Raw genomic sequence first — 24,054 nt, 5'->3', positions numbered from 1 at the left:
ATATAATTCACAAGTAATCTCCTATGTCTCTGTTACCGCTATGTTAAGAAGGGAGGTGACATCTGATAGCAGCAAGGTTAGCAGCTTATACCACTTCCTTAGAGCTTCAAAATGTTTTAAGGGTTTAATTTTACTTTAGCTGGCTTATGAAGCCTTCTCTTGGTAATTAATGTTTTAACTGGTTTTTTGTCGCTGCACTTGTGCATATCTCTGGTAGAGCTGAGCACTGGTGTATGTCAGTGTCGTGGTGTTTATGTTAAGCAACAACAGCCCTGACTCTGTAACCATAAGCAACACTGGAGACATTATCACCGAGTCACTGTTCACTAGTTTGCTGGTAAAGTTATCTACCCCTCACTATAATATTCATCATGATTAGACAAACTTTTGTGAAGATGGAGGTCCAATCAAGCAAGTGTGTCTTCCCCAAAGATCAACAGTTGACCAATAACTGCTCAGGGAAACCACAAACACGAGCCTGTCCCAACTGGGGGTTGGAGCCTGTGTGTGTGTGTGTAATCATCTATTTGGATATTACTGGGAAAGTGCTTTATACACATGAGGCCCCATCTCTTGTATTTTTTGCACAATAATAAAAAATTTCAAATCACTGTATGTTGCTTCAATTTACAATCTCCTTGGTTACACTATTCCAACCATCCACTACCCTTGTACTAAACCAGTATTTCTTTACAACTTTCTTAACCAATCTCTTTCTCAGGTTTAAATCATGGCCTTCAGTAACTCTGATGCAGCATCTTGTGAAGAACTGTTTAGTCAACATCATCCAGCTGATTCAGGAATTTAAAGGCTGTTATTAAGTCAACCACTTTTTTCTCTCCTATACAGTGGACAGATGAGTAGCCTTAAACTTTTAATTCTTAATACCATCTCACCTAGTTTTCTTTGGACCATCCCAATCATATCCTTGTGTATCTTTAGATGTGGTGACCTGACCTGAAAGCCATGATCTGATTTCTGTCTTATGTATGACATCAATATCAAACACTTCCTTACCCATAATCACGAATATGATTTAAACATCTGTCAGTGCACAATATACTTCTCTGACAATCCCCTTGATGCGAATCACTGACAAATGATTAGATACAATGATGATCTCTTGATCTTATAGAATTCATACCAAGGTCTTCTTTCACCGAGTCCCACACTCAGTACCTTGCACTTATTTGAATTAAGTTTCAACATCCATTTGTCAAAACAACTCTGGAGCTTGTTCAAGTGCTCCTGCAAGCTGATACAACTGTTTTCATTCCTCACTTCTTATATGGTCTTGGCATCATCTGCAAACATGTTCAGGTACAAGCCAAAAGTCTTTAGGCAAGTCAGTCACATACACAAGGACAGAAGCCCTGTGGCACTCCATTTGTAATATCATCCCACTGAAAACATTCCCCTTAACAGCATCCTTTGTTCTCTTCCACATAAGCATATGTGTGATTACTATTTATGTGTTCCAGGAGGAAAGCTTTATTATTATTTTCGCCTGTCTCTTAGCCTTTTAATAAATATCCTTAATTACCTATTTGTACTATACAGGGAGGGAGTTTTACACTTGTTGGAACCTAATGGTATAACAAAAGATAACAAAAGGCAAATGAGCTTCAACATGTGCAGTAGCAAGTGTGGGCTACATTCCAGCCAGTCAGCTTTTGTAAAGAAAGCTAGCCCTGCCTTTTGGAAAAATGGAAAGTGCAGTAGACAGTTGTTGGTAGGAACATTTAGGCAGGAGCATTAGGTAGTAGTAGTCAGTAGGAACATTAGATAGGAGCCTCTCCAAACACGGTGCTAAAGTTGCTCTCTGCCAGTGGCCTGTTACGGATGAGGCACTAAAAGCTAAGAAGTGGCAGTGGAGTTCGCTACTTCTGGGGACTCTGTTGTCATGGCCAACCCCTTGAGGGAGTTTCAGTTGGAATAGGCATTAGAAAGAGTGATCTATAAGAAAGGAGACCAGGAAAAGACACAACTACAGTCCAGTCTCACTGACAAGGGTGATCTATAAGGGTCTAGAAAATATAACTACAATGCTAATGATGAATTTCTAGAGGATAAATCACCTAAGTGAGAGACAGCACCATTTAGGGAAAGGTGGGTGGGGTGTTTGTATCACAACTGCGACAAAGCATTTGAAAAAGCACTACATGGGAGGCTGATAAAGGAGCTGGATCGCCAGGTAAGAATATGGAGGACACTCCTTCAATGGATAGATTAACTAAGATTATCATGAAGATTCTCTGAGTGATAGGGTTTTCTAAAAAAGGAACTGTCAGAGGAAGCCTTCTCAAATGTGTCGAGGTGACCCACATAGTGCCATAAGATTCTGTTCTGGCACCAGCACTATTTTTTTATTTTTTTTTTATTTTTTATTATACTTTGTCGCTGTCTCCCGCGTTTGCGAGGTAGTGCAAAGGTCACAAAGGATATGAAAAGTGGTGACGATTACATCATCTTACAATGAGATCTAAGTAAATTCCAAAGTTGGTCTAATACTTGGTTGATGAAGTTCAGCCTGAGAAAATGTACAGTAACAAGAATGGGTCACATTGAAGAAAGACAGATATGAATTATCATCTTGCTGAAACAAGCTGCAAGAATCTATGTTTGAGAAAGCATTGGGAATCAACAGTGTCCCAAACCTGCTACTAGAATCTCACATTCAGAGAAAAGTTAAGGAGACCAAATGTCTGAGAGCAAATATCAAAATAGTATTCAAATTCATAGATAAGGAATTATTCAATATGCTATTCCCATCACATAAGACAAAAGCAAAAATGCTTTTCTCAAGTATGGCCACTGCATCTAAGAAGCACAAAGAATTAATAGAGAAAGTCCAGAGGAGAGCAACAAGGATGATATCAGAATTAAGAGAGCTGAGTTACAGGGAAAGGCAAGAGGCTTTACATCTGCCCAACCTCGGAGAGAAGACTGAGTAACCTTGTCAGAACTTTTAAGTTTTTAAAACTGACTGATGATGTAGACAAGATGGTGTGGGAACTAAAAGCACTCTGCAAAATTCAGCAGAACATACATCAACCCCATAATACAACACAGAGATAAGCCATACAATGTCCTTCATACATGCCAACATAAAGGGACTGAAACCACACAGAACAAATAAAATCGCATTTAAAAGCGAATTGCTTAAGCTGTCAAGTGCAGCATTTGTGTCCTTCACTGAAATACACACACATACAACCGTATCAAGCGAGATGTACAGATGCAACAGAACTAGAAGACAATGAGGAGGAGTTCATCAGTATATAATAGATATACCTCTAACAACTGAAGACTTAAACTCCTCAAATGATGTAAAAGCACAAAAAAACTGGTTATTGTCGTAATCTATTGACCACCTGATGCAAAGCCTCATGAATTTACAAAACACATTCCCAAAAATAATTGTCTTAAGATACTTCAACCAACCACATATCAGAAAATAATGATGCTGGAAGCAGCCCTGAACAACTGCAAAAATGACAGTTATTTCAGACTGTGAAAAGTTCTCCCTAAGCCAACAAATAACAAAATCGATCAGAGGAAATAATATTCTGGACTTAATCTTCACTAATAGTAACTTGTGATATTACAAACTTAAACCCCCTATACTTTAAGCACAACCTGATTGAAGCAAAAACAAGCTTAAATGCTAAACCACCGGGTCAGAACACGTGAAACAATGGAAATGCTTTCAGTAACTTCAATCTTAATGGCAAATGAATAAGCTGGGAAAATGTGATTGACAAGATGTCTGCAATACAATGGGATACCCTACAGAATAACAAAACTGAGAAGGAATGTGTAAATGACAACCTCTTTGGTACTCCAAATACACAGAAGACATATCAGCAAGAATAAAGCACAAAAGGTGTAGGTTGAAACAAACAAGACAATCACTTTACAAGAGGCAAAAAAGAAATGCAGATCTAAAGATGCCACAGCTCACCCAGCAGAGGAAAGAAAACCTATCAAGTAAATGACTGGACACAGACTATATACTAGAAATGTCATATGAAACACAGGAAAAGAAAAAAGCCATAAATGAAAAATAATAATCCAGAATACTTTACTCATATGCAAAACACAAAACAAGAACCACAATCTCCACTGGCCCACTCAAAACAGAAAAAAGTATCTTTACAGAAAACTGCCAAGAGATGAGCAAGACTCTTAAAAGGCAATATAAATTAGTATTCAACAAGCTAAAAATATCAAAATAGGATGATCCAACAGACTTCCTCCTGAACAGCAATCCCCTAAGTATAACTTCTTCCTAAACAGCAATCCCCCAACTGTACACATGGCATATATCACCTTATCAATACAAGATTCTGAGAGGGTCACTGCATTTAGCTTCAAGCCTGGACTCCCAAGCCCTCTCATCCACAACAGATTGCATACTTCCCCCTCTCTCTAAAACTCTTGCATTCACCTACCTAACAACCCCATCCAAAAACAAATGAAACAACCATGGAGACATCACGCACCCCTGCCGCAAACCAACATTCAGCGGAAACCAATTACTTTCCTCTCTTCCTACTCCTACACATGCTTTACATCTTTGGTAAAAACTTGCCATTGCTTCTAGCAACTTTCTTCCCACACCGTACACTCTTAATGCCTTCCACAAAGCATCTCTATCGACCCTATCGTATGCTTTCTCCAGATCCATAAATGCTACATACAAATCCATCTCTTTTTCTAAGTATTTCTCACATACATTATATGGTTGCGAGGCGTGGGCTATGGATAGAGTTGTGCGCAGGAGGATGGATGTGCTGGAAATGAGATGTTTGAGGATAATGTGTGGTGTGAGGTGGTTTGATTGAGTGAGTAACGTAAGGGTAAGAGAGATGTGTGGAAATAAAAAGAGCGTGGTTGAGAGAGCAGAAGAGGGTGTTTTGAAGTGGTTTGGGCACATGGAGAGGATGAGTGAGGAAAGATTGACCAAGAGGATATATGTGTCGGAGGTGGAGGGAACAAGGAGAAGAGGGAGACCAAATTGGAGGTGGAAAGATGGAGTGAAAAAGATTTTGTGTGATCGGGGCCTGAACATGCAGGAGGGTGAAAGGAGGGCAAGGAATAGAGTGAATTGGAGCGATGTGGTATACCGGGGTTGACGTGCTGTCAGTGGATTGAATCAAGGCATGTGAAGTGTCTGGGGTAAGCCATGGAAAGCTGTGTAGGTATGTATATTTGCGTGTGTGGACGTATGTATATACATGTGTATGGGGGGGGGGGGTTGGGCCATTTCTTTCGTCTGTTTCCTTGCGCTACCTCGCAAACGCGGGAGACAGCGACAAAGTATAATAAATATAAATATTATTCAAAGCAAACACTTGATCCACACATCCTCTACCACTTCTGAAACTACACTGCTCTTCCCTAATCTGATGCTCTGTACATGCCTTTAACCTCTCAATCAGTACCCTCCCATATAATTTCTCAGGAATAATCAACAAACTTATACCTCTGTAATTTGAACACTCACCTTTATTTCCTTATCCTTTGTACAATGGCATTATGCATGCATTCTGCCAATCCTCAGGCACCTCACCATGAACCATACATACATTGAATATCCTTACCAACCAATCAACAACAAAGTCATCCCTTTTTTAACAAATTCCACTACAATACCATCCAAACCCGCCGCCTTGCCAGCTTTCTTCTTCCATAAAGCTTTCACTACCTCTTCTCTGTTTACCATACCATTCTCCATGACCCTCTTTTACCTCACACATCACCTCAACCAAAACACCCTATATCTGCCACTCTATCATCACAAAACACCCTATATCTGCCACTCTATCATCAAACACATTCAACAAACCTTCAAAATACTCACTCCATCTCCTTCTCACTTCACCACTACTTGTTATTACCTCCCCATTAGCCCCCTTCACCAATGTTCCCATTTGTTCCCGTGTCTTACACACTTTATTGACCTCCTTCGAAAACATCTTTTATTCTCCCAAAAATTTAATGATACTCTCTCATCCCAACTCTCATTTGCCCTCTTTTTCACCTCTTGCACCTTTCTCTTGACCTCCTGCCACTTTCTTTTATACATCTCCCAGTCATTTGCAATACTTCCCTGCAAAAATCATCCAAACCCCTCTCTCTTCATTCACTAACAATCTTACTTCATCCTACTACTCACTACCCTTTCTAATCTGCCCACCTCCCACCTTTCTCATGCCACAAGCATCTTTTGTGAAAGCCATCAATGCTTCCCTAAATACATCCCATTCCTCCCCAATCCCCTTACGTCATTTGCTCTCACCTTTTTCCACTCTGCACTCAATCTCTCCCGGTATTTCGTCACACAAGTCTCCTTTCCAAGCTCACATACTCTCACTACTCTCTTCACCCCAACATTCTCTCTTCTTTTCTGAAAGCCTCTACAAACCTTCAACTTTGCTTCCACAAGATAATGATCAGACATCCCTCCAGCTGCCCCTCTCAGTACATTAACATCCAAATGTCTCTCTTTCACACACCTATAATTAATGCGTAATCCAGTAACGCTCTCTGGCCATCTCTCCTATCTACATATGTATATCTCTCTTTTTAAACCAGGTATTCCCAATCACCAGTCCTTTTTTAGCACGCAACTCTACAAGCTCTTCACCATTTCCATTTACAACACTGAACACCCAACGTACACCAATTATACCCTCAAGTGCCATATTACTTTGCATTCAAATCACTCATCACTATAACCTGGTCTCGTTCATCAAAGCTGCTAACACAATCACTCAGCTGCTCCCAAAACACTTGCCTCTCATGATCTTTCTTCTCATGACCAGGTGCATAGGCACCAAGAATCACCCATCTCTCTCCATCCACTTTCAGTTTTACCCATATCAATCTAGAGTTTACTTTCTTACACTCACATACTCCCACAACTCCTGCTTCAGGAGTAGTGCTATTCCTTTCTTTGCTCTTGTCCTCTCACTAACCCCTGACTTTACTCCCAAGACATTCCCAAACCACTCTTCCCCTTTACCCTAGAGCTTTGTTACAATGTGCCAAAACATCTGGGTTCCTTTCCTCAAACATACTACCTATCTAACCTTTTTCTCATCTTTGTTACATCCACATACATTCAGACATCTCAATCTGAGCCTTCGAGGAAGGTGAGAACTCCCCACATGACTCCTTCTGTTTCCCCTTTTAGAAAGATGTTACTCCAATATCTTTCATGTTATTCATTTGGTTTATGATAAAGTCTTTGACTGTCTTGTATTCTGTGTTGTTTTTGACTTCTTCACTTTCTGTAGCCTGGAGAGTTGAAATTTTCTCCACTACTGTGGTTTGTGTTTGTGTTAATGTCAGATATAAGAATGAGGAACAGGAAAAGTGCAAGTACAGTTCCTTGGGGAACTAAACTTTTTCATATAGAGGCACTGGAAGTAATTCTTTTTTTCTTATGTTGAAGGTTCTGCTCATGGACAAAATTCCACATCAAGGCTGGGCCTTAATTGAAATATAGAGAGAATTATGAAATGGAGAGAGATAAGACTAGGGAAAGTATTTACGAGTTTTTGAGAAAGTGAAAGACCTGTCTTTTGAAATGTGCCAGGTCATAGTTATTGGTAAAGACATGAGAAGGGAGTTCCAAAGCTTCGATATACTTGTTAAAAAGTTGTTTATCCATTTCCCAATTTTTTCAGTTATTCCTATCTTTCACAAATTCTGTGTTATGACACCATGATCACATTTGTCAAATGCTTTTGCAAAATCTGTGTAAATCATATCAGCATTTTCTTTGTTTTCCAAAGCTTGACAGTCCTATCATAATGGTCAAGCAACTAAGAAAGGCAAGATCTTCCCACCCTGAAACCACGTTGTCCTGGGTTTTGTAGCTTATTCACTTCCATAAATTTGGTTGATTTGGTAAAAAGAGAAGAGGTAGTAAAAGCTTTGTGGAAGATGAAAGCCGGCAAGGCAGCGGGTTTGGATGGTATTGCAGTGGAATTTATTAAAAAAGGGGGTGACTGTATTGTTGACTGGTTGGTAAGGTTATTTAATGTATGTATGACTCATGGTGAGGTGCCTCAGGATTGGCGGAATGCGTGCATAGTGCCATTGTACAACGGCATAGGGGATAAGAGTGAGTGCTCAAATTACAGAGGTATAAGTTTGTTGAGTATTCCTGGTAAATTATATGGGAGGGTATTGATTGAGAGGGTGAAGGCATGTACAGAGCATCAGATTGGGGAAGAGCAGTGTGGTTTCAGAAGTGGTAGAGGATGTGTGGATCAGGTGTTTGCTTTGAAGAATGTATGTGAGAAATATTTAGAAAAGCAAATGGATTTGTATGTAGCATTTATGGATCTGGAGAAGGCATATGATAGAGTTGATAGAGATGCTCTGTGGAAGGTATTAAGAACATATGGTGTGGGAGGCAAGTTGTTAGAAGCAGTGAAAAGTTTTTATCGAGGATGTAAGGCATGTGTACGTGTAGGAAGAGAGGAAAGTGATTGGTTCTCAGTGAATGTAGGTTTGCGGCAGGGGTGTGTGATGTCTCCATGGTTGTTTAATTTGTTTATGGATGGGGTTGTTAGGGAGGTGAACGCAAGAGTTTTGGAAAGTGGGGCAAGTATGAAGTCTGTTGTGGATGAGAGAGCTTGGGAAGTGAGTCAGTTGTTGTTCGCTGATGATACAGCGCTGGTGGCTGATTCATGTGAGAAACTGCAGAAGCTGGTGACTGAGTTTGGTAAAGTGTGTGAAAGAAGAAAGTTAAGAGTAAATGTGAATAAGAGCAAGGTTATTAGGTACAGTAGGGTTGAGGGTCAAGTCAATTGGGAGGTAAGTTTGAATGGAGAAAAACTGGAGGAAGTAAAGTGTTTTAGATATCTGGGAGTGGATCTGGCAGGGGATGGAACCATGGAAGCGGAAGTGAATCATAGGGTGGGGGAGGAGGTGAAAATCCTGGGAGCCTTGAAGAATGTGTGGAAGACGAGAACATTATCTCGGAACGCAAAAATGGGTATGTTTGAAGGAATAGTGGTTCCAACAATGTTGTATGGTTGCGAGGCGTGGGCTATGGATAGAGTTGTGCACAGGAGGGTGGATGTGCTGGAAATGAGATGTTTGAGGACAATGTGTGGTGTGAGGTGGTTTGATTGAGTAAGTAATGTAAGGGTAAGAGAGATGTGTGGAAATAAAAAGAGCGTGGTTGAGAGAGCAGAAAAGGGTGTTCTGAAATGGTTTGGGCACATGGAGAGAATGAGTGAGGAAAGATTGACCAAGAGGATATATGTGTCGGAGGTGGAGGGAACGAGGAGAAGTGGGAGACCAAATTGGAGGTGGAAAGATGGAGTGAAAAAGATTTTGAGTGATCGGGGCCTGAACATGCAGGAGGGTGAAAGGCGGGCAAGGAATAGAGTGAATTGGATCGATGTGGTATACCGGGGTTGACGTGCTGTCAGTGGATTGAATCAGGGCATGTGAAGCATCTGGGGTAAACCATGGAAAGTTGCGTGGGGCCTGGATGTGGAAAGGGAGCTGTGGTTTCGGGCATGATTGCATGACAGCTAGAGACTGAGTGTGAACAAATGGGGCCTTTGTTATCTTTTCCTAGCGCTACCTCGCACACATGAGGGGGAGGGGGATGGTATTCCATGTGTGGCGAGGTGGCGATGGGAATGAATAAAGGCAGACAGTGTGAATTGTGTGCATGGGTATATAGGTATGTGTCTGTGTGTGTATATATATGTGTACATTGAGATGTATAGGTATGTATATTTGCGTGTGTGGACGTGTATGTATATACATGTGTATGGGGGTGGGTTGGGCCATTTCTTTCGTCTGTTTCCTTGCGCTACCTCACAAACGCGGGAGACAGCGACAAAGCAAAATAAAATAAATAAAAAATTTGGTTGGCTTGCCTCTTAAGACTTTGTCAAAGATTTTACTGATGTGTGATGTAATGTTATCAGTCAACAGTATTTTGGGACTGCTTTATTTCCACCTTTGTGGAGTAGAGTATGGTGGATCAGTTTCAGACTCACAGGAATAATATCAGAATCTAGACTTTTTCCGTGGAGGATATCTAGTGCATATACTAGGGGTGTCTTGCATTTCTTTATGAAAACCCAGTTCCATGAGTTTGGGCCTGGGGCTAAGCACATGGGAATGTTCTCACTGGCTCTCTCAAAATCTTGTTGAGAGGGCGATATCTACAATGTGTACAATTGGGGATAACTGTTTAGGAAGAATTCTGTAGGGTCATTCATTTTTAAAGCTGTTTTTGGCTTGGTGAATACCAATCAATATTGCCTTTTTAGAATACCACTCAACTTGGCAGTAGTCTGTAAAGTTACCTATGTCAGTGTTAAGTGGACCAATGGAGTTTGTGGTTCTGGATTGCATTTTGCATATGAGTAAAAGTATTTTGTGTTATTTCATTTTCATTTTCTTCTTTTTTTGCTGTTTCCTACAGCATTTTCTGTTAATAGTCTATGTAAAATAATCACTTGATAGGTTTTCTTTCCTTTGTAGGGTGAGCTGTAAAGTTCTCATCTTTCTCATTAACCTACATCAACTAGAGGACAAAGCATGAAATTAATCAAGAAACTTGTTGAAAAAGATGAAAAGAAGCACTTCTATGATATGTGAATGGGGGATTAATGGAGGAAAATGACTTACAATGTGGCTGATGCAGACAGCTTTCATAAATGTAAGAAATTGTATGAAGCAGACAGCTTTCATACATGTAAGAAATTGTATGAACTTAGTGAATGTTCAAGAGATGGGGGCCCACTAGTGCAAAATGCTCTTCTTATAGAGTACATTTTTTCACACTTGATCATCACTTCCTGCTTTAATGAGGTAGTGTCAGGAACAACTGAAGAAAGGTCCCAATGGCTCACGTTAATTCTCGAACTGTCATGTGTAATGTATTGAATCCACAGCTTCCTATCCACATCCGGGCCCCACAGATCTTTCCAAGGCACACTCTTTTTATTACCACACCTCTCTCTTTCCCTCTTATTACTTACTCGGTCAAACCACCAAACCTAATATTGTCTTCAAACATTTCATATCCAACACATTCACCCTCCTACACATACCCTTATTCATTGCCCATGCCTTGCATCCATATAATATTGTTGGGACTACAATACCTTCAAACATGCAAATTTTTGCCCTCCCAGGTAATGACCTCTCTTTCCACACATTCTTCCGTACTCCCAGAACCCTATGATTCATTTACACAATCATGGTTCCATTCACTCCCTTGTCTGCTCCTACGTATCTACAACATTCACTTCCACCAATTTTTTCTCTTTTCAAATTCACACCCCAACTAACCTGTCACTTAATCTTGATAAATCTTAAAACGTTTTTTTCAGCATTTACTATCACCTTCCACCTTTCACACACTCTTCCAAACCCAGTCACAAACGTCTGCAGTTTCTCACTTGAACCTACCACTAGGGCAGTATCATCAGCAAACAACAACCAACTCTCTTCCCAGGCACCTTTACCCCCTACATGCTGAATACTTGCCTCTCCAAAACTCTTGCATTTACCTCCCCATCCACAAACAAATCAAAAAGCTGTAGGTCACATGACATCACACACCCCCGCTGCAGATGAACATTTATTGGAAGCACTCACTCTCCTCTATTCCCCCTCATCCATATGCCTCTTGGAAGCTTTCCTCCTATACCATATACCCTCATGACCTTCCACAAGGCATTTCTATCAACCACATCATACGCTTTATCTAGATCCATAAATGCCACATACAAATCCAATTGTTTCTCCAATTATTTCTCATACATTTCTTTAAAACAAACATATCATCCACATATCCTCTATCATTTCTGAGACTACACTTTTCCCTTCCCAGTCTGATGTCTTGTACACGTCTTCACCCTCTGAATCACCACTCATCCATACATTTCACCACGTAGACTTAACAAACTTATACTTCTGTGGTTTCAACACTCATCTTTGTCCCCCTTGTCTTTTTACACTGGCACTATACATAAGCAACTCACCATGATCCATACAAAAAATGAAAATCCTAATTAACTAGTCAACAAGTCAACCACTTTCTTAAAAAATTTAACTGCAATACCATTTACTCCACCTGTCTTCCCAAGTTTCATCTTGTTTAAGGCTTTTATCACCTTTTCTCTCTTAACCATAATTCTCTCACTTCACATACCACCCTGACCCAAACACCCAACATCTGGAGCCCTATCATCAAACATTCAACAGCTCTTCAGAATATATGCTTCATCTCCTCCTCACTTTATCGTTACTTGTTACCACCTCCCCATTTGCCCCTTCACCGATGTTCCCAATTGTTCTGCTTTTCACAGATTATGAACCTTCTCCAAAGCATCATCTCATTTTTACAAATAAGTAATTACAAACACACACACAAACACATACAAACAATAATTTCTGTGGTAACAGATATCTACCCAATCTGTTACCATAAAAATTAGTGGTGTTCAGCAGCCAGGAGGCAGGGTGTTGTGATGAAAGATTCTGCAAATCTGCAAATCAGGAACATGGCTACCTCTAACCTCCAATAAACAGGAAGAGAGAATCAAAAGGGAATGGTTAGATCAAATATGTCAAAAAGCAAAGGTGCTTTGATATAGGCAGTGGTGAAGATATAAAAAGAACTCCAGCCAGAGAGCACATGTAAGATATAAGAGAGCCAGGAATAGATCATAAGAGGGTAAGAAAGTAGGAGCAAAAAGACTTTGAATAGAATGTCGTGGACTAGCAAAGGATATCCAAAACTTTTACAAAAACTCATCTTGAGTAAATATTGTGAAAAAGAGCAGCTAATGCAGGTAAGAGAATCAAAGGAAGGAATTGTAAAGGATAATGGAAGGGTATGTAAGGTAGTGAGCAAGTTCAAAAGCATTCTTATAAAGGAAGACATTTTTGCACCAAAATAACTGAAATGGAGGGGGAGAAGGTTTTTGAAAACACTGTGTTATCATGAAAAGACATTAAGTGAATAATAAAAGGTCTTGACCCAAACAACACTCATGGTCCTGATGAAATTTCACCTTATGTGCAGACACACTAAAGAGACCTCTTGAGTACTGTAAAAGATGTTACTGGGGATAGGCAAAGTGCCATAAGAGTGTAAAAGGACAAATGTCTTAACCACCAATAAAAAGAATAGGAAGACACTGAACTACAGACTGGTCTCCCCAGTGAGTGATCAATGAGGCACTGAAAATGATAATCAGATTCCAACTGGATGACTCTCTACAAATGAGAAATCTAAAATAGACATCATGGGTTTAGGGAAAGGAGGTTATGAGTAACTAGCCTCTTAGATTTCTACAAGAGAGTGAGTTCAGTTTTAGATAACACATAAGGCTATATGGACTGTTTGCATCTGGACAGCCCAAAAGCATTTGACACTGTACTACATGGAAGGCTGATTAAGAAGCTGGAGCATCAGGCAGATATAAGAGGAAGACTCCTCCCCTTGACAGAAGATTATTTCAGTGGAAGGAAACACAGGACACATATCAGAGAAGCCTTCTCCAAATGAGTGGTGGCCGCGGCGAAAAGCTGCAGGATCGATCTGTTATTAGACCATCACTTTTCTTGACCCACGTGCATGACATGCCAAAAGGAATGGACTCCTACCTGAATATGTTTGCAGATGATGCAAAGGTCATACGGTAAGAAAAACAGCAAGATTGCATCAACTTACAAGGGAACCTACTCGACTCCAAAGTTGGTCTAATACATGGGTCATGAAATTTGACCCAGGCAAATATAAAGTAATAAGGATGGGACAGAGTGAAAGAAGGCCTCATTACATTCATAATCTAGCAAAAAATAAGTTTCAAGATTCTGTGGGTGAGAGAGTTCACATCATCCCCAACTTGTTGCTGGAGTCCAACATTATGAGGATAATTAAGGACACAAACTGTATGCTGGCAGGTAGTACATAACCTTCCAAGTGTATACATAAAGAAATACATAGCAAGCTGGGAATGTCCTACATAAGAACAAAACCAGAATATATGTAAGGAGTTTCATCACTGCACAATGAGCAACTAGAGAAGGTCCAAAGGAAGGCAACAAAGAGGGTACTAAAACTGAGGTACATAAGTGATAGGAAAAGGTTAAACTTTAAATTTTTCCACCATGGAAGACATACGAGTATGGAATGACCTGATCAAAACCTTTAAGTTTGTAAACCAGACTAATGATGTTAATGGGAAACAGTTTTTTGAAAGATATATGGGTAAAAGTTTGTAAACCAGACTAATGATGTTAATGGGAAACAGTCTTTTGAAAGATATATGGGTAAGACAACCAAATGGTCATAACATAAAATTAAGCAAGAAACTTGTTAAAAAAGACTTAAAGAAGTGCTCTTATACTATAACTTTAAGAAAGGTGGATGAAGGGAATAAACTGGAAGATGTGGTAAATGCAGACAACCAAATGGTCATAACATAAAATTAAACAAGAAACTTGTTAAAAAAGATTTAAAGAAAGTACTCTTATACTATAAGTTTAAGAAAGGTGGATGAAGGGAATAAACTGGAAGATATGGTAAATGCAGACAGCTTTCATTAGTTTAACAAGTTGTATGAGAGTAGAGAATGTTCTTGTGTAAAATACCTCCCTCTACAGTACAAAAGAGAATGTTTTTGTGTAAAATACCTCCCTCTACAGTACAAAGACATAATAACCTATACATACCTATCTGGAAGAGAACAAAAGGTGTAGGTACTAGGTACATTCTGAAAGTGAGCAGAGGGGACCTAAACACAATGCAAAACTGGCCTCAGGACTCAGGAGTTGACACCCTAGTCCCACATGAAGAGAATAGTTTAGGAGACAAACTATCTACTGGCAAATACCAAAAAACCTTTCAAGTATCTGAAAAAGGAAATATTCAGCAAGCTGTTTGCATCCTACAGATGCCAAAACTTGGATACACTTCTCAAGTTTGGGCTGTGCACCCACAGTAGCACAAAGCGATAATGGAGGTCAAGAAAAGGGCAACAGAGATAGTATCAGGATTAAGAGAGCTGAGTTACAGTGGAAGGCTAGAAGCCTTAAATTTTCTCATCTTAGAACAAAGAAGAGAGACCAGTGACCTAATCACAATCTTTAAGTTATTAAACTAGATTCATGACAAATAGTAAACAGTTCTTTGAAAGATGTGGGGATAAGACAAGAAGAAGACATGACATGAAATTAGGCACAAAACTTGTAAAAAAAAAAGTACTTTTACAATATAAAAGTGATGGATAAATGGAATTAAATACTGAAGACATGGTTAATGCAGACACCATGCAGAGGCATGACAGAAGAAAATGTTCGTGTGATGGGGCTCCACAACTGCAAAACCCTCCCTGTACAGGACAAAGTGGTATTTACAAATAGGTAATGACATACACCTACCTAAGCCAGGTAACCATTTACTGAACAGCCCTGAAGGGAGGATGAACACCTGGGTTAGGTGTGGGTTGACTGCTATGCCCAGGATTCAAACCCATGCTGGCCCATGCTAACTCTTGGTCAGTAACTCTAACCACTACACCACGGAGACCTGCATGTCTGTGTGTGTTTGAGTCTTCATTAGGACTGCCCAACCAGCAACCACCAAGTGGTTAAGCTGTGACCCTTGGTTCAATTTCTGTTAAGAAAACTAAATAATGATGGTAATCATAAAAAGTCAAAAAAGTTTTCATTAGCAAATGTCAAAAAACTGGTAGCACTAGTGTGGGTAGTCATTACAGTACTTGCAACATCTTGCTGTTATAATAATTTATTTCTAATTATACGTAAGCATCTCTTTTGTATGAAAAACTGTATTTTTTCATAATTGTTTGCCATTTCTCCAAATAATGAAAAAGTGCCAGGAACAGACAAAGAAAAGGCCTCATTTTCTCACATCCACTCTCAAGCTGTCATGTGTAATGTACCGAAACCACAGCCCCCATTCCACATCCAAGCCCCATGTTCCCCTGGTTGCTTTGCATTTCATGGTTCAGTCTATGACAGCAAGCTGCCCCATGTACATCACATTACTCCAAGTCACACTAATATATGCATGCCTTACGCCCTCCTTGTACATTCAAACTCCGAGCATTCAAAATCTATTTTACTCCATCCTTGCATCTCCAACTATCCTTGTCCCCTCTGCTTCTCACATCCATACAATACCATCAGGACTACTATACATTAAAACATACCCATTTTCACCCTGAATGATCCTAACACCTATGCCCCCTTACTCAACCTATGACTCATCTCAGTTTCTATGGTTCCATTCACTGCCATGTCCAATCCCAAGTATCTAAATCATGTCACTCCCTCTAAGTTCTCTCCATTCAAACTTACATCCCAACTAACCTGCCTTCATTCACACTTTCTCCTTGCATGCACTCTCCCCAACTCAGACATTAACTTCTGTTTCTCACTCAAACCTACCATCAGCACCACGTCATCAGAAATTAACTAACAAATGCCTCACTTCCCAGGCCCCAATCATCCCTGACAGATAGTATACTTGAACCTCTCTCCAATACCCTTATGCTCACCTCCTTCATCATCCCATCAGTAAACAAATTATATAGCTATGGTGACATCACATACCCCTGCCAAAGTCCCACCTTCACCTGGAACCACTCACCTTCCTCTCTACTCACCCATACACATGCCTTACACTCATGATAAAAACTCCTCACTACTTCTTATAGCTTTACCCCACACTACATTTTCATAAAACCTTCTTCATAGTACCTGAATTAACCTTATCATATACATTCTACAGGTCTATAAAAGTCATATGTAAATCCTTTTGCTTCTCTAAGGATTCTTCAGATCAAACAACTCATCCACACATCCTCTATCACATCCTTGTCCAATGATCTGTGAATGCTACCAACCTCATAATCACCACTCTTCCACATACCTTGCTTGGTACACTCAACAAACTTATATCTGTGTAATTCACAAACTTATCATTGGCCCACTTGCCTTTATACAATGGTACTAAACATGCATTCCACCAATCCTCAGACACCATGCTTCACACACACACTGAAAATCCTATCTAACCAATCAAAAATGCACTCATATCCTTTCTTAAGAAAGTCAACTGCAGTACCATCTATCTCATTCACCTTCCTAAACTACTTCTCATCAAACCACTTACCATGACTCACTTTGCATAACTCCCTTACCTAAACACCCTACATCTGCTGCTCTATCATCAACACATTTAGCAATCCTTCAGTCCTCAATACATCTCTTCTTCACCCTGTCACTATCTATTACAACTCCCCCCTTTGCCCCCTATATCAATGTTTCAATTTGTTCTCTTGTGTTTTCTCACATTATAAAACTCCTTCCAAAACATTTTGTTGTTTTCCATGAAATTTGCTGATACTTGTTCTCCCCAATTCTCATTTGCCCTTTTTCAGCCACTGCACAACTCTTTAGACTTCTACTGCTTTCTCATGCATCTCCCAATCACTTGCACTTCCCTATAAGTATCACCCAAATACGCTTGTTTTTTCTTTCTCTAACAACTTTACTTTGTCATCCCACTACTCATTACCTTTTCTCACCAGCCAACCTTCCACATAGCATCCACTTCTCTACCACTCTAGCACATGCCATCACTGCTTCCCTCTTGCCATTCTACACTCTATGCCTACAAACTAATGCTGACAGATATGATGCCACATGGATGATAACATTTTGGACAGCTCTAGCCTGTGTGATTAAAAAGTCAACCTTATTCTGAGGCTAGTATTGGTATTCCTGTGATGAAATGAGCAATGTGTATATCCTAAAATGGTCTTATTGGCTCTTTTCACCCCTATGCCTCAGTCTAACACCAAGCTGCTGCACTGTTCTTTTATTCAGTCATGCCATTTGAGGCAGCAGTCCACTGGCACACATATCCACCATATCCTGGTTGGTATTGACACTTTTTAAGTTCAGTGTTTGTCATTGCCTTAAGTATTAAGGTTTCTTGTCTTTCTTTTTTCTTTCAAATGATTTCTTTAGTTACTGAATTCATCAGTATTATGATATCAGCAAAACATATCTCACCCAGCCAAAACTGACCCAAGGAGACAGTTGAAATCCAGTGGAGCGATTTCCTATTCCATTCAAAATTTTAGTGAACAGGCCAAGATGCCCATGTGTAGCATCTGACTGACCCCTTTGTGGAGCAATTACAACCATCTCAGTACCAAAATTTTTTTGCAACTACATTACTAATAGATTTAAAATAGTATTCATTATCTTATGTTCAACGTGCATGGTTATGTACTATGACAGGAATGATGTACAAACTTGGTTGTAACATGAAAAAAAAAATCTACTCAGACAATTCCCAATAACAGTGTATCTATGAAGCACTCAAAATCTCCATACTTTTAATGTAAGAGAATAACACCTAGCTAATATGAACACACCTAACCATACAAAATTGTAAACAAAGTATATTCACAAAGATAAATCATTTCATATAAAAGTCATTTTCTGAATATGCTTAAGTTATAGAATACACTTAACACTTAAAAACTTTAATGACTAAAAATACCCAAGTAACAAATAAGTCTATGAGTAAATTAGCACTTAATGCATGTTACACAAAAAGCAATACCAGTGCTTCCCAGGTCAGTAAGAAGCAAATGCCATTCTACTACAAGCTTCATTCTTTCTCCATTTCCCTTGGTCTGTGGGAATTCTAAGTTAGTCTCCAGGTGTACTGAACACCAAAGTGCACTGACTCAGGAGCAAATCAATCAAACACACAAATTTATCTATACATACAAGGATATTTGGTCCCATTTAACAATGCAGGTTTGAGCCAATCATGAAATTCTGCAGTCACTATTTTTTAAAAGATTCACAGTTACATTTCAAGCAAGAGAGTGAGAGGCATTGCTTTTGCTCATAACACCATGAAGGAATAGGCTATGTAATACGATAATGTGGATAATATGAAAAATGACAGACTAATAACAAGAAAGCACAGCAATATACTTGTAGATTCAACATATAATTTTGAAGCCACTAGTTCTGCGCTGTACAAGACAAGTTTCTGATGTCACTTTCTGAACTTTAATGAGTAATGAGATAAGAATAAAGCCTTTTCTAGTACTACAGCTTTATATCAGTATACCTGTATTGTGGGCAATTCAGGCACATGCACCAAAAATACAGATCCAAACACCTCTCACCTAGATAAAACTTGTCACTATCCTTGCTGGGTAAAGGACTTTCATGTATCTGGGATTTATCCACAAGAATTTAGATCTGCTAAAAGTGGGAACAGTACATCTAATTACACATTACAACTTTAGTCATCTGATTATACGCAATTTTCAAAATGGTTACACACATATAAGATTTATGACAAATGCATAAATAATGCAGAGTTTTCCAATAAAATGTCTTGTTAGAAAAGGTCACTATAAAGAAATAGGCAATCATTTTGTAATTTATTCACTAATCTAAATTTGGCTGAAAATAGCTGAATACTGACATTCCTTCCTCAACAAGGATACAGTGTATTTTCATTCCATTTATTTTCACACTAGTAAAACTTTAAAATCTCTGATGGTACTTAAAGAAACAAAAATGTGTATGTAACATTTAACAATCCAGAAATGGCTCAAGACCAAATTAATTCAAAAGTGTGTGAGCAGATTGTCAAAAGTGTGTGGGATGGATGGAGAACTACACATGCAATTATGGGATTCTGTACAGAAGAAGCATCTGTCTTAAGTAACAATAACTTCAGTGACTGAGTCAGCATTAAAGTCTAAATACTTCTCAGATAGGTTATACTAACAAATCTTAATATACTGCCAAGAGAATAGTAACTGAGGTCTGAGATATAAAAGTGAAGGTGATGAATAAAAAATATGAAAGAAGATGTTCAATGATGTTCCTATTAAAAACAAACAAGTGATATGAAAAGACCTGGAAAGCAATCTCTGTGCATCACCATGAAAAAAGAAAATCATGGTGAATGCAAACAATATTAGCAGACATAGCAGTGTTAAGAGTAAAGTGTGATACTTGGTTGAATACAGGAAAAGAGAAAGGTTACAATTCACAGATTTATGAAGTATTTTCAGCGGCATTCAAGAGGATTAGCCAAGAGAGTGTAGGCTCAAGTACTCTGTGCCTGAGTGTTAAACTTCAAATATAGTGATGAAACAAAAATTTATCTCACCAAGACAAACGAAGTTTGAAAGTATTTTCAGAAAGTAAGACAGAATGGAAGTCAAGAGCATGGTGTGTATCCTGAAGGACAACACAAACAAAAGTGGAAGTACATGAGTGTGCAAGGAAAAGTGGAGAATCATTATGAGGCACACACCATGAACAAATCCACATTAAAGAAATTCAGGTCCATACCAAGAGAGCAGATATCACTTCCCTGAAAAGGATGTAAGATTTGGAGAGAGAATATGGTTCAAAACTGAAAGTACTGGAAGCACAGATACTGATATATCTGAGAATGTGCCAAAATGTAGCTAAAATCTTGCAGATCTGTGAAGGTTATAAGGGATAAAGATATAAGTTTGAAGGAGTGAGAACTTTCAAGTGAGAACAATTCTAGCTGCCTGGTGGACTGAGTGAAAATGGTTTACATAAAGGGGCCAAAAAAAGATAACACAAGCAATGGTGATATCATTTCAAAAATACTTTCCAAAATAAAAAGAATGAACAGAGTATGAGAGATGTCATCATTAATGGAACAGAGAGATGACAATGTGAAAAATAACATAATGGTAACATGGTTGAGGCAATAAGAAAGAACAGATATAAAAATATGTAAGAAAGATACTGAGAAAGGTAAAAGAAAGTGAAGGAAGGAGACAAAGACTGTGATTAAACAACAGTATGAACATGTTTGTGAAGAGTTGCATACATAAACAGGCATTTGGGACAGCACAGATAAGGATGCAAGGATAGAAATAACAGGACCATCTTTCTAGATAATAAGAAACTGAGTGCTGGAGAAAGTTAAACGATGTAGATACAGAAATGGATATGAGATATCATGGAGTAGTCAACTGAGTTTGAAAAAAAAATAGTTATACAATTTACTTATACATCTTATGAAAGACACAAAAAAATGCCAAGGACATGATGGAATGAGAGAAGTGCCTTGATGCCTGACCCAACTTAAATGGCAGGAGACTTGCATGTGTATGTGTGTGTGTGTGTGTGTGTGTGTGTGTGTGTGTGTGTGTGTGTGTGTGTGAGAGAGAGCCTTATGAGCCACTCTACTACTATTGGAAGATTGTTTATATAATGAGATGATTAAATATGTGAGGACTTCTCATGTACCCTTACACAACTGATGAAGCAAGCAAATGCACTAACATCAGAAGGCATGACACTGTAAGAGAACTGTTTGTGGGATGGTTTGTTGTAATCTGCGTGACAAACTTCCACATCACACAACAGTACTAAAAAGTCCAGAAAAATTATATTCAGCCACTTGACTCAATAACTGTATTTTTTTTTAGAACACAGTACATCATCCTGATAATATAAACAGTAGCACCATAACAGAACATAAAAATGAATTTAACCCATGAGGCCATGCAAAGCTGTTTATCAGACTGAATGCCAACATAAAAGCATTTACCACCATTTCAGCCAGCATTTCTATTGCCACAATGATGGGCTAAGATTCATTAGATGGGAGAGGGAAAGGGAGGATTTTGCATAAAGGGAGGAAGAAGGGAATGGGCTACCTCTGCTGGGTTGAGGCCTAGGTGCCTCTTCACAGGAGAAACACGAAGGTCTCTTCCTGGCCCAGCTCTTCAGATTTTTGTCTGCAAGCGAGCGAGACAGCAAAACGGCCAGGGTTCGCGTTCTCAGTTTTCTCAGTGCAGCTGTATACCAAAAAAATTTAATTTTAATGATAACAAACAAAATTCTTTTAAAGCTTATTCATTTTAAAACTGCAATACAAGCGATAATACAAACTGCCATCACAGTAACTACATTCTCATCTTTGGTATAACATCCAAAATCTTTAACCCTCTCCTTCAATATTATTTTAAGCAAAGACTCATAATTCCAAGCCAAGGCTTCTAAAGGAGTGAATGGTATAGTAGCTTTAGAGGATTAGCCATTAACCAATGTATTCATTGTGAAACTTGTAGAGAAAATTAAAAAACTTGTACCCATGAAGCCTTGTATATTCCAACATACTTACAACCACATAAATGATACAACATTCATTTCATCTTTAATATGCAAAGTATCACCTAATCTGCGTCACATCACTACAAATCCTGTAGTCATCTGGTAATGACACAATACAAATATTTGTTTAAAGCAAAAAATTGTACATTTCCTAATGGAATCAAGATGCAATTACACACTGACTACCATGCTACTGAAACCCATGTCAAACCCACTCAAAACTATATTACCTAAAACACTCCTAAAGAAATACACAGTAATTGCTGCATGTGTAAAAAGTAGTTTGCTCTTGAAAATAGGCATTAACTTAATCTTTTTGTTCTACTTACATATATGAATTCATATATACCATTCACTCAAAACACATATAATTGTACAAATTGTATACAACGGTATGTCATCATCAAGCTAATCAATGCATTAGATGGTGTAACAGTGAAAATTCAAGTATAACATAGCTTCGCCTATGGTGAACACTTCTATCCCAATGAATATCAATGAATTACACATCATTAAATGTAAACAATGGAAAAGACAAGGTTTAAAAATCATAAACTTATGGAAAAAATGAGGTCCTGTACAGCTGCCTTTGAAACAGATGTATTCTTTTTCATTTCAAATACACTATATAAAAACACAAAAAGAACTCAAAACTGCCCTGTTTTACTGTTAAGTTTGTGACTTGAGGTATTCCCATATGATGGTCTGCTTTGTGGGTGGCTACCCTGAGGGTTACAGTTATCCAGGGAACCATGCTCCTGGTAATGTTGCTCCTGACTGGGATCAAGATAACTAATGGAAAGACAACCACTCACCATTTGGTTTGTCAAACAAGGGAACATGTCATGTCACACAATTGACTAATAACCTCATTAGCAGTAATGGTCTGCCTTATAGACACCTTGACTAATGCTGAAGTTACCATTGGTAACATGTATCGTAATACCTCTTCATTTTCCTTTAAACAATAGCTCAATCTAGTGTGATGAAACTTGATCTCAGCTGTAATTTTAAGATTAGGTCTGATAACTAGAGAGTAGACCCCTTCATTGCCAATGAGATCATTAGCAAACTTCCTGTTTCATAAACTGCCCTGATATGCTACTGCATCACTCACTGAGGACCAATGAATAGCAACATAAAAAAAAAATATCACTGAAGTAAAACACAGGCTAAGTAGGGCACAAAGACAAAGTCATGAAAGAAAAGACAGATACTGTGCTTTGCAGAGGGCAATTATGAAAAGTGCTATGCTAGACTGAGAAGCTTTATGAAAAACTGCTGTCTTAATGCTATCCAATGAAAGGTTTAGGCAAAATCACCTGCTTTCATATACTCAACCCATTTTCAGGATGGTCAGCATTGTAGTGATTCAACTGCCACAAAACTTACTGAAAAGTGTGCATAATTACCTATTTGTATTGAATGAGGAGAGTCTTATATTCACAGGGCTCATTCTCTTTAATATTCTCAACTATCATACAACCTAAATCTATGTCCACTGTCTTCATTAACCATGTCCTTAGTCATTCTGTTCTATTCATCCATCACTCACACTATACAACTATTTCCTTTGATCTTTTTCAAAAAGTTTTTTACTTAATTTCATGTTAATGTCCTCTGACTGTTCTACCCTACAACTCTTGAAGAAAAACTTAAAGGTTGTGATCAGGTAACCCACCACTCTTCTAAGTGATGGGTGGGGAAAGAGCTTTTGCTTTGCTATCCTTCTACTCCTTTTAAGTGGACTGCATCATTTTTTCCTTAAAGGCCACACCACCTCGATTGGACCTTGGGTCTGTGTATCTA

At 38.7% G+C, this 24,054-nt stretch overlaps 1 protein-coding gene across 1 annotated transcript in view; it reads right to left on the bottom strand.

Annotated features, from left to right (window-relative positions):
* The window catches only part of LOC139767104 (uncharacterized), a 415,796-nt gene that overhangs the window by 301,919 nt on the left and 89,823 nt on the right, over positions 1 to 24,054 (bottom strand). Inside the window, 1 exon segment of the mRNA XM_071696092.1 lies at positions 21,789 to 21,929. Coding sequence (XP_071552193.1) covers positions 21,789 to 21,929 — 141 coding nt within the window.

This window comes from Panulirus ornatus, chromosome 4 (genome assembly GCF_036320965.1).
Source record: "Panulirus ornatus isolate Po-2019 chromosome 4, ASM3632096v1, whole genome shotgun sequence".
In the NCBI taxonomy this organism is placed as follows: domain Eukaryota; kingdom Metazoa; phylum Arthropoda; class Malacostraca; order Decapoda; family Palinuridae; genus Panulirus; species Panulirus ornatus.
The sequence above is the reverse complement of the archived record's forward strand: the minus strand, read 5'-3'. Positions and strand labels throughout refer to the sequence as shown.